The sequence below is a fragment of the Malaclemys terrapin genome, chromosome 4, assembly GCF_027887155.1.
Source record: "Malaclemys terrapin pileata isolate rMalTer1 chromosome 4, rMalTer1.hap1, whole genome shotgun sequence".
Taxonomy (NCBI): Eukaryota; Metazoa; Chordata; order Testudines; family Emydidae; genus Malaclemys; species Malaclemys terrapin.
In genome coordinates this window covers 65,523,868-65,536,518 of record NC_071508.1, presented here as the reverse complement: position 1 = coordinate 65,536,518, position 12,651 = coordinate 65,523,868, and the positions used below count along the sequence as shown (strand labels likewise).

Genomic DNA, 12,651 nt, shown 5'->3' with positions numbered 1-12,651 from the left:
TGCTCAGACTTCTGAATTAAGGCCCCAATTCAGCAGAGTACTTCCGCAAGTGAATAGTTCCATTCAAGTCAACAGGAATACTGATGTGCATAAAGTTAGGATCATCCTTAAGAGCCTTATTGAACTGGGGCCTAATGACGAGGCTGGATGTGAGGTAGCTAAGCGATGAGGAAGGGGAGGGGAGGGAGAGACAGGACAAGGGAAGATGCACTGCTAAAACTAAGAACAAATTATAGAAAAGAAGCTGTAAACACAAGGCCTCTTTTTCTTTTCAAATACATCCTGACCTACACCATGCTGCCTCTGCCACCTATAGGAGTGATGGGAGTTAACTGCTCAGTAACTGAAACAATGTATTTATGGAAGCTGTGCAATAACTATATTGTAACTCCACTGGAAACAATGGTAATTACACTGTTCCTGTGTTATCTTAGAATAACACTATAATTAGTATGTATCACCACTGTAGTCATGATTAAAATAATTACCCTAAAAGGTCACTCATAAGTAGCATTAACCACTCTGGCTTCCAAACATATATAGGTCTTTTTTAAAGGTATAATTGTTCTCTCTGTTTCACAGCTCATCCTAATAACACAATTTGCTTTTCCACCTATTTTCAGGTGAACAGCACAACCATCCCACAATACTGTAAAAACAGCCCTGACTTCACATGCGAAATACTTACAGCTCTTCAAGATAAGGAAAGTTCTTAAAAGCATCCTCTGGTAGCTTTGTGATGTTGTTCATACTGATATCCCTGGGAAAGAAGAAAACACAAATGGGTCAAATGATAAGCAATTGGCACCAATTTAGAACATGAAGTAAATTTAAATAGATCAGCTGCTGGGATAATAGAAAAAGCTTTTTGCAGTGTAATGTTGTGGTATCTCTAGGAGTTTGCAGGCTAAACTTTCACAGCGTGGTGATCTAAAAATACAGAGCATCATGAAAGATTGATACCAAAGGCTTTCCTTCTGACAACCAGAAGGGGAAAAAATATCTTGAAGCTACAAAAGAGAGGAGGGGGAAGCCTATTAGAAACTTATTTTCTCCAGTCCTGATTTTTCTGACTCCTTACACACACACACACACACACACACAGTCTTGATGTAACTAAAACTGCTCTGAAACCACCGCCTGTAAAAAATGTGACCACCCACTGTTCAAATATTCATACCGTAATGTCTGTTTTTTTTTAAATAAATAAATACACACACTGAGACTTGATAAAATAAAGACCTTCAGGCAAGTGTGGCTTTTGGAGCAGCTGACAAGAATAGTAGGAACATGCCCCAGCTCTACCGCAGTCATATTTTCTGCAAAACCTATAAAAGTCCTCGAGGTAATAGTTTTAAGTATAATTCATTTTCAACCCATGAGCACATGCATGCAAGCAGCAAGTGCTTACATGATAGGTATGCAGACCAATTCTTTTCTTGTTTTTATATTGGCAGTAAGTGGCAAACTAAACTCCACCACCTTTGACTCACGTTGAGTAGCACTTTGCTCCATGAGTAGTGGAGTGAATAGAATAAATAAATAAATAAATAAATTAGTTGCATACCTATCATGAAATCAGTGGGACTACTCGTGAAGGAAAGTACTACTCAACCTAAGTAAAAGCGAGAGAACAGGGCCAGAATCAAGAATTTGATTTGACAGGTATTAGTTTAAACTAACAGGTGCCAAATTTAATTTTTATTATTTAACCTTTTTATTTTTTACTTTCTGCTTTTGCTGCCCTTCAATTTAAAAAAAATAGTTTAAAAAAAGACTTAATACCACGGCTGCAAAGTTCTTCCAATCTCCCTTGCCTCATCGGTCTTCCAAATCAGAGCAAAGCCTCACTCTGGCATCAAGCTTGAGAAAACTTTCATTCCTTATGGAATGCACAGCAACACCTATCATCTAAACAACATAAGTTACACACCTTCTTATTTCCAGAAAATGTGTGGAAGACGGTTGGCCTAGAACCACCAGATGTTCCTGCATCTGAGTACAGACAGAGGTGCCTCTCATATCAGCAATACACACACAAGCACATCTCTCCTTTAGCCGATAAACACATGGATGTCATTTATTTTTTCTTGTCATTCCACACACCCTGTTTGCAATTAAAACAAGACCAGAGGATAAGTCTATTATTTCAACCATTGGGAATGGTATTTGTTTGGTGCTAATGTTTGGTACCAAAGGGCTATAGTAAAAAAAAATAATAATAGCCACGATCTTCTATATCCATGCTAGACCTGTTTAGTTTGAGATCCTAGCTCCATAAAAGTCCAGCCTGTCCAGATGAGCATTTGTTCTGCTGCAGAATCCTATGATGGAATAAAACCAGAAACACTGACAAAGCCAGAAGTTAAAGGGCTCATCAGCCAGGGGAGCAAAAACTACAGGCCATGACCAGTTGTGGAATTCTACAAGCATGTGTTTATAGCCTGCACCATCATTACTTTTGAAACTCTCCACCTGAAAAGCAGAGTCACTACTTCTGGAAATAAAACAACTGAGCTGAGCTGAGTTCACTCAGATACCACCCTAGAGAAGGGTGTGGCACAAATCCCTTATCAGCCATTTCATGGCAGCAAAAGAAAAGTATTCTGCTGAAGAATCAAAAGCAGTTTCCATGGCCAGGGCCAAATCTTTCACTGTTTTTCCTCAATAGGAGACTTGGCACTAACTCTAAGAGGTGCAGGCTCCTAAGGAGCAAAGGAAGACTCCAGAGCCTCTGAGGGCTGACAGTCACAAAGGTCATTTCCTGAGGGAATAAACCTCCAAGATGCTTGTGCCCTGCCTTGTGCCAGAATAGGAGCTGAAAACTTGTCAGCTTCCATATAATGTACATTAAAATATACCCTCAATATACCAAGTAGCTTTTTTCCTGAAAACACTACAGGTAATGTCCATGTTATTCCTGCAACTGTCAGTCATAGTTCATAAAGAAAAAAGTGCTTACACAACATCTAGTCATAGGTCATAAAGAAAAAAGTAGCTCTATTTATACCAACATCCAAGTACGTTACAAGGCCAATAGGCCTGCTGAAATCACACATTGGTTATTGAAAAACTATCCTATTTTTTGCCACAAAGAGACCAAGTTGGCACTTGATGGAATTTAGATCAGGCTTTCTTTGCCCATCCAATGGATAAATAACTAGTCCCTAGTTTGCTGCTCCTCTGCTCCTTAACTTCCACACACGTGCGCACAGAGCACTAGCAAAATGGTAGCAAATAATTCTAATATACACTCAGCAATGTCGTATTTACTGGCAATTGCCTCTTTCACCAAGATGTTTGCCCAGTTCTGATTTCACTTGGGCAAATCAGGAATTACCCCATTGCAACTGACGGAATTATACTGGTGTATATCAAGAATACAGGAAACCAGAATAAGATGCAACACAAACCCAGCTGTGAAAGTGACTAAAACATGAACCACAGTCCAGCCTTCCTCATTAAATTCATGGAGTCAAATGAGAGGTGTTTTATTGACGAGCTCTACAGTCTGAATATTTATAAAGGTGCTTTGTATCTCAGCAACAGCTTGGGTACCATGGGATGTTGCAGTTGCTGTGGGTGGACATTTTTCTTCTTGTGTAGAAAAGTAAATAAAAGTATGAGATACATGAATTGTCAGCTGTCTGCTCCACAGGAGGCTGCAACTTTTACTCTCCTCCTCCCCTGCATTTTTCAAATTGTCATGAATGCATGCATTTCACACACCCAGGCTAGGCCATTCCTTTTCCAGATGACTCCACATCCCCTTCCAGGGCTTAACTAAATAAGCATTTATGAATTAGGCAAAAGAAAAGGGGGAGGAGGGGAGACCTGGAGGAATCACAAAGGTATAGTAAGTTATACAAGAATACCACAATTGATGTTATTTTGGTAGTGTCTCCTAAAAGAATATCCATGCAACATAGCTCTTTAAATTATTATTAATAGTTTCATAATCTGGGATGTAGTAAAGTTTATATAGTGCATATTATCCAAATGCTCTTCACAGACAGACAGACAGACGGACGTCATTTCATTCATGATTTGAATACAGCCACTTCTGGGGTAAAATATGACAGCTGTTTAACAGTGCATGGTAACACTAAACAACAGTTTAGGATAGGAACAGGATACCATATCCAGTTGAAACCAATAGTCTCAACAAAGCAGAGGACAGAATGAAAATTATTACAGCTGCAAGGGCCTGATTTTCAGAAATGTCAAGAACTCATGACTCCAACTGAGTCAATGACTATTGGGATTTAAACACTAGTAGTTTTTTCCACCAAACCCCCAAGATATGTTATATACTGAAGCCTACTTTTAATGAAACTCCATTCATAGCAAAGCAAAGTCTCAGATTGTTTTGACACATTATAATATGGAAACTTCTGTTCCTATATTATGGAGTGAATCTCCAGTCAGAGCAAAGCTGTTCTGTGGAAAAACAATTGATTTTACTACACAGAATTCCACTGCATTTTCAAGTTGCTAATATGACAATGTTCATATTGGAATTTACTTCTGTCTTACATGTGCCATCTTAGTTTTGCTCATAAACATGGTATAACAACCAGTTCCTTAAAGGATTAGATTTCTGGTGAGTACTCCAAATGCTTTACACCAGAAGAACAATGCTGAAACACAGATATCAACATATAAAAGCAATTAAGAAGAACATTTTGGAAAGGAAAAATAGGACTAAGTTTTATCTCCCAAATGAATACAAAGTCAACAGAATTTTAGTTATAGAAGAAAAATTTTCTGCAACAAAAAAGGACACTGTATACATTGTAGTCAACAGATGTTTTCATCTGCTTATATGGAAATAAGTCACTGAGTTTAAAAGCAAGAATTCACAAGCAATATTTGTAACATCAATATCTATGCTGCAAGTAGAATCCATACTATTGAAGTCAGAGGAGTCAATCACACTTGCTAATGCTTTTAATTAGCAAGGAAATTATTTAAAATTACTTACTCTTGTGGGAAAGCTGCAACAAAATATCAACAATCAGGACCCTGGTGAAAAAAAATTTTCGGGCCCCCCCAGCAAGGGCAGACCAGCTAAACAGGGCCGACAAGAGCGGGGGGGGGCGGGGGGGGGAAGAGGAAGCCAGGCCCCCTTCTGGACTGCCAGGCCCTGGTAATTTGTACCAGCTTCCCCCCTTTCTCGTCAGCCCTGTCAACACCACAAAAATTAGTGCTGAAGTAATGCCAGACAACTGGAAGCATAAACAAATGGAAAATAGACTGAATCAAGCGTTTCTTGTTATTCAGATAATATTAAAATATGGTACTCCTCAAACATCAAGGAACAAATCAACCCAAAGAGAATCTAGGAGGCTGCATGTTTAATGAAGATTAAATGTCAACTTTGATCTGGATCCTACAAAGAAAACCTTGTGGAATGACATTACTTCTGGTATTTCCATGATTGTCTTTTTTTTTGTTTTGTTTTTGGTCTAAAGTTGTTAACATACCATCAACTGAGGCCCCGACCCTGCAAAATGTAGGCTCATTTTGCAGGGTCGGGGCCTCAGTTGATGGTATGTTAACAACTTTAGACCAAAAACAAAACAAAAAAAAAACGATCATGGAAATACTAGAAGTAATATTAGAAAGTGTTATTCTTATCTTAACTCTGCTGTCTAGTGAGATATGTACTTAGTAACACAATTACTACCATACACTAAACTGATCACGTCAGCACCAGTTGTCCCCATGCCATATTTCAGCACAAGTACAGCAATACAGTTGGTGCTTCTAGGCACTCACCAGTCTTCCCTTCCTTTCTAGTATTTTTCTAGATGAAGTTCAGACGCAACATTTTGGTCAGGTTTCAGAAAAACACAGCGAGCTAGAGCATGACTCGTGTCTGGGATTCCAAGTCAGGCCTGATTCACATCATCTTGGATGGCATGAGAGAGCTATATCTACTAAATACAGATGACTAGAAGCCATCGTTCTCCTCGGGGCTGTGATGCAATGTGATCCACGGTAAGTCACGGAGAGGTCTATCAAGGCTGGCTTAACCTTTGGAGACACGCCCAGAAACTAGGCTTGTTTGGTGAGAGTTTTCCCAGACATACTTAGCACAGGACTGAAGACAAAATCATTTATAGTAACAATTCCTATTTCATTTATAATTCCATCACCCCACCTTATTCCCCTCCCTTTTTGTTCTTTCATAATGTCTTTTAAGCAGATGTTAAAACAAAGCCAGCACACGAAGATTCCTGGAATTTGTCATGTAACTCAGAGTTCCTTTAACCTGAACCCTTTGTGTTGGGTCCAGTCTCCTTCATACCTGATTTTTACAAGCCACATCTGAATATGAAATGAGGAGAATGGAGTTTAAGCACAACTTAGCATTTTCTGTCCCTAGACAGCTTCAGCATATTCCCTTCAGGATATCCTGACGCTGTGTATGAACATTGCCTTTGTTGTTTTGTTTTGTTTAAATATTAATTTTAAACGAAGCCATCCCTCCCTTTATACTTGCTATGAGAATGTAAATATACTTAATATACTTTAAAAAGTGTAAACGTTGATCAGTTAGAACATTAGCAGCTCTGAAAATCTGCCTGTATTTAAAATAGATACACAACTAGCGAAATTATCATGGGGAGAAAACAACAAACACATTTACTGTACGCAGTTAGCATCCTGCAACATTGGATCTCCTCTCTCAGTGCTAAAGAAAGAGACTTGAGAATTAAGCTTTGCCTATGCAACTCACAGCAGTGAAACAAATGCCTAGATTTGTGAGATAACATATTGCACTAGATGAGCTTTATAACAGTGCCTTTGTGAAAAATACACATTGTCAAAGCAATTTGGGCTGTTAATATAGACAGGAAGTAATCAGAAAATCCTTGGATAAGGGATCCATGGCATCCCACACCGCTGCATCTGTGCCTCCCTGTGCTCTGATAAGGGCTCTTGCAGCTCTCTTCTCTATGGCCTCCCCAAGACAAGCTTTCCCAGACTCCAAGATGAGCAGATACACAGTGGCCTGATGCCTCACATATAGCTTGAAGCAAAATCATATCATGCCCATCCTCCAAACAATTCCCATTCCATCCAGGATCCAGACCATTTCTAAAAACTCTGCACAGACTTACTATTGCCTGACAAACTGCTCAACAAATATCAGCCTCCTCTCTGCACCTTCACAGAATCTCCCCACTGTTAAATTGCCTGTCGTCTGTTGCCTCAGAGTCATCATTACATTTCACATTTCAAAAGTCCACATGCAAATTATCCTGTGACTATATACTCCTCAGAAGAAAGACTGTGGGGGGAGAGAAATTAATTCTTACATCACTCCAGAGAGTGCATTAGGATACAGCTTGCATGACAGGTGAAGCTGTGTAGTACTGAATGACATATATACATGATCACAAAAAACAGATGCAGTAACAATGTCACATCCATGCCTTTAAAGTAGGGCTGTCGATTAATTGCAGTTAACTCATGCGATTAGCTCAAAAAAATGAATTGTGATTAATCACAGTTTTAAACGCACTGTTAAACAATAGACTACCACCTGAAAAGCATTATTAACTGCCACACAGTTAAATAATGCACAATATTTCTAGGGCAAAGCAAATGCACTCTTCTCTTTAAAGTAGGGTTGTCAAGCAATTAAAAAAATGTAATTGTGATTAATCGCGCTGTTAAACAATACAGACGCTCCCCGAGTTATGTAAACCTGATGTACGCAAATCCGAGTTTATGGAAAAAGTTCTGTAAGCTAGAAATAGGAGGGGGTTTTTGTGTGTATTTGGTTTTTTTGGCGTAATGGTTGGAGATACGTTTCCAACTTACGCAAAATTCGAGTTACGCAATGCTTGCGTAAATCGGGGAGCGTCTATAATAGAATATCATTTATTTAAGTATTTTTGGATGTTTTCTACATTTTCAAATATATTGATTTCAGCTACAACATGGAATACAAAGTGTACAGTGCTCACTTTATATTTATTTTTTATTACAAATATTTGCACTGTAAAAAAAACAAAAGAAACAGTATTTTTCAGTTCACCTATTACAAGTACTATAGTGCAATCTCTATCATGAAAGTTGAAATTACAAATGTAGAATTATGTAGAAAAAATAACTGCATTCAAAAATAAACCGATGTAAAAGTTTAGAGCCTACAAGTCCATTCAGTCCTACTTCTTGTTCAGCCAATCACTCAGACAAACCAATTTGTTTACATTTGCAGGAGATAATGCTGCTTCCTTCTTGTTTACAATGCCACCTGAAAGTGAGAACAAGCATTCACATGGCACTATCGTAGCCAGCGTCATAAGATAGTTACATGCCAGATGCTCTAAAGATTCATATGTCCCTTCATGCTTCAACCACCATTCCCGATGACATGCATCCATGCTGATGACGGGTTCTGCTCAATAACAATCCAAAGCAGTGCGAACCGACATGTTCATTTTCATCATCTGAGTCAAATGCCAAAAGCAGAAGGTTGATTTTCTTTTTCGGTGGTTCAGGTTCTGTAGTTTCTGTATTGGAGTGTTGCTCTTTTAAGACTCCTGAAAGCATGCTTCACACTTCATCCCTCTCGGATTCTGGAAGGCACTTCAGAGTCTTCAACCTTGGGTCAGTGCTGTAGCTACCTTTAGAAATCTCACATTGGTACCTTCTTTGCATTTTGTCAAATCTGCAGTGAAAGTGTTTTAAATCAAACAACATGTGCTGGGTCAAAATCTGAGACTGCCATAACACAAAATATATGGCAGAATGCGGGTAAAACAGACCAGGAGACGCACAATTCTCCCCCAAGTAGTTCAGTCACAAATTTAATTAACTTTTTTTTTTTAAACAAGTGTCATCAACATGGAAGCATGTCCTCTGGAATGGTAGCTGAAGCATGAAGGGGCAAATGAATGTTTAGCGTATCTGGCACGTAAATACCTTGCAATGCCTGTTCTCACTTTCAGGTGACATTGTAAATAAGAAGCGGGCAGCATTATCGCCTGTAAATGTAAACAAACTTGTTTGTCTTAGCGAAGAAATAGGACTGAGTGGACTTGTAGACTCTAAAGTTTTACACTGTTTTGTTTTTCAGTGCAGTTATGTAACAACAAAAAAATCTACATTTGAAAGTTGCACTTTCACGATAAAGAGATTGCACTACAGTACCTGTATGAGGTGAATTGAAAAATACTATTTCTTTTGTTTATCATTTTTACAATGCAAATATTTCTAATAAAAAATAATATAAAGTTAGAACTCTACACTTTGTATTCTGTGTTGTAATTGAAATCAATACATTTGAAAATGTAGAAAACGTCCAAAAATACTTAAATAAATGGTATTCTATTATTGTTTAACAGCGCGATTAATCGTGCGGCTAATCACGATTAATTTTTTTTAATCGCTTGAGAGCCCTACTTTAAAGAGAAGAGTCCATTTCCTTTGTACTAGACAATATTGTGCATTATTTAACAGTGTGGCAATTAATAAGGATACTAGTTAGAAGTATCCTAAACATTTAATTGCTGCATGAGTGCACATTAATTCAGCTGCACCTCACTCCTGAATTTACATTAAGCAAAGAGGGAGGGAAAGAAGCAAAGTACATTCCATATGATTAAATTCTGATCTTACCCAAATGCAAGTGAAGGGCAAGACAGACATTTTTTAAGGTCTTAACACAGCAAGGAGGATATACAGCTAATTTGGAATCTGGAGATGCAACTGAGTGTGTTCAGAACTAGGGCTAGGAGACCCTCATGTAGCACAAGGTCTTGTAAATATCAGGCTTTTAAGGGGAAAATTATGCTGACCTCAATGGACTGATGGGCACTGTTGAGCAGATATATGGTTGTGATAAACTATCCGAACCTGGACCAGCACTCCCCCTGAGTGAAAATTACATCCCAGCTGAAGGAATCTTCCCATTCACTCAGCACTGGGGCAGTGGGTATATGGTGGGGAGTTCTGCATGAGTAATTTCACACAGGGTCCCTGCTCTAGTGCTTTCTATTCGCAATGTTTTCCTTCACAAGGATTTATTATAGCCTATTATTGACTGCACTGAGCTAGGTGGCACAGATACTTTACTGCAACAGTTTTACACTGCATTTAAAAAACACACTGATTTACTTCAAATACTGCAGCTTGCAAGAATACGCTGGAGTCTGAAGACTTGAAATGCCCAGCTATGAAAAAGGAGAACTGGATCCTAGCCAGAGAGTCAGCACTAACTGATTGCCTAGAGGAAATCAGAAAGGCTCCAATCTTTAAAGCCCCTTATGCTTTATGAATGGCTAACTTCTCCAGCTTGTCTCCACCTTTTGTGAAGTTCAAAAAGGTGGGGGAGGGGGAAGTGTCTATTGAAGGAAAGAAGAACATCATGTTTCAACAAGGCACCTTTAAAACCCTGTAAAATGCTCCCTCTGAGCAAGCTTAACCTGTTTGCTGAAAGATAATAGCATGTAATACTGTAGGCTCCACTGAGTCTTTTCCAAGGTCTGGGCCCTCTGCCACCGAATTATTTAATTATAACACTTACAAAATAACTAAGGCAGAGTTATCTACGTTTGAATAAAGTCCTCCTAATTGTACAAAAACCATTAGGTAAGGCAGTATCTCTGTTAGCAAAGGCCTGCTTATACAAGGGACAGCGTCTAAAAATCCCCCACATTTGCTGCTGTTTCAGCAATAATGGGATCCCTAGTATAGACAGGCTGCTAAGGTGTTTAAACACCATGTCACAGAACCTTGCTGCGTGCAACTCTAAATCAATCTGGGAGGAAGCAGCAGATGTGGTATATCTTGACTTTAGTAAGGCTTTTGATACTGACTAGCATGACCTTTTCATAAACAAACTGGGAAATACAGCCTAGATGCAGCTACTACAAGATGGGTGCATAACTGGTTGGAAAACTGTTCCCAGAGAGTAATTATCAGTGGTTCACAGTCATGCTGGAAGGCCATATCAAATTGGGTCCTGTAGGGATCCGTTCTAGGTCTGATTCTGTTCAATATCTTCATCAATTATTTAGATAATGGCATAGAAAGTACACATATAAAATTTGCGGACAGTACCAAGCTGGGAGGGGTTGCAAGTGTTTGGAGAATAAGATTAAAATTCAAAATGATCTGGACAAACTGGAGAAATGGTCTGAAGTAAACAGGATGAAATTTAATAGGGGCTAATGCAAAGTACTCCACTTAGGAAGGAACAATCAATCAGTTGCACACATACAAAATGGGAAATGACTGCATAGGAAGGAGTACTGCAGAAAGGAGTCTGGGGGTCATAGTGGACAACAAACTAATATGAATAAAAAAAGCAAACATCATTCTGAGATGTATTAGCAGAAATGTTGTAAGCAAGACACATGAAGTAATTCTTCCGCTGTATTCCACGCTGATTAGGTCTCAACTGGAGTATTGTGTCCAGTGCTGGGCGCCACATTTCAGGAAGGATGTAGACAAATTGGAGAAAGTCCAAAGAGGAGCAACAAAAATGATTAAAGGTCTAGAAAACATGACCTATGAGGGAAGATTGAAAATATTGAGTTTGTTTAGTCTGGAGAAGAGAAGACTGAGAGGGGACATGATAACAGTTTTCAAGTACAGAAAAGTTGTTACAAGGAGGAGGGTGAAAAATTGTTCTTCTTAACCTCTGAGGATAGGACAAGAAGCAATTGGCTTAAACTGCAACAAGGGCAGTTTAGGTTGGACATGAAGAAAAACTTCCTAACTATCAGGGTGGTTAAAACACTGGAATAAACAGGGAGGCTGTTGGAGATTTTTAAGACCAGGTTAGACAAACACCTGTCAGAGATGGATTCTAGATAATACGTAGTCCTGCCATGAGTGCAGGGGACTGGACTAGATGATTTCTCAAGGTCCCCTCCAGTACTATGATTCTATGAACAGTTAGCAGCCCATCTACACTAGCGCGCCCAATGTTGCCAGTGCTGACTGAGATCAACCAGGTTGCCAATGGTGGGAAATTTTTGGAGAATTTTTCTAGTGTAGACTTGACCAATGTTTTGATATTACTTGTCAGGTTAACTAAAATCAGAAAGATATGGGACTGCATTGTGCTGGTACTGGGGATACAAAACCTTTCCCTTTTAGGTCACTGGTTTGAATGCAGCCCAGGAAAGGACAACAGTAAGCAACATAACTCTCAAATGTCTCTCCCTTTGAGGATATCACTCATGGTCCCCAAATTACCTATGTTCTACAAACAGTACCGTGTCTCTCACTTCAATTATTGGAAGTTGTTTTCTGTTTGGTTGGTTTTTTACGCAGCAGACAAAGCATGGCCACTAAGATTACACAAAGAGTCATTCCCACATTTTAAGTTTCTTGCATGAAATCTGTGTGTGCACATCTCATTATAGATCTTTGTAATATACTGAGTCTCTGCAGGTTCAAAAGAATGATGAGCAAAGGCTCTAAGATGGCTGAAACAGGTCTTGTGGTCTCAGTTCAATTCCTAGTAGAAAATGTTCACATGACTTAAGCCACAACTTTCAATCAACTGCAGTCTTAGCAGAGGACAAAGTGAACTTTTATTATTTGTATTACCATAGCAACTAGGATCCCTAGTTATTGGCAAGGACCCTATTGTACTAGGTGCTGTACAAACTAGAGCTC

At 39.0% G+C, this 12,651-nt stretch overlaps 1 protein-coding gene across 1 annotated transcript in view; it reads right to left on the bottom strand.

Annotated features, from left to right (window-relative positions):
* The window catches only part of LGR4 (leucine rich repeat containing G protein-coupled receptor 4), a 131,353-nt gene that overhangs the window by 67,713 nt on the left and 50,989 nt on the right, over positions 1–12,651 (bottom strand). The window contains exon 2 of the mRNA XM_054025762.1: positions 689–760. Within this exon, the coding sequence (XP_053881737.1) occupies positions 689–760 (72 nt within the window). The remainder of the gene's footprint in view (positions 1–688; positions 761–12,651) is intronic.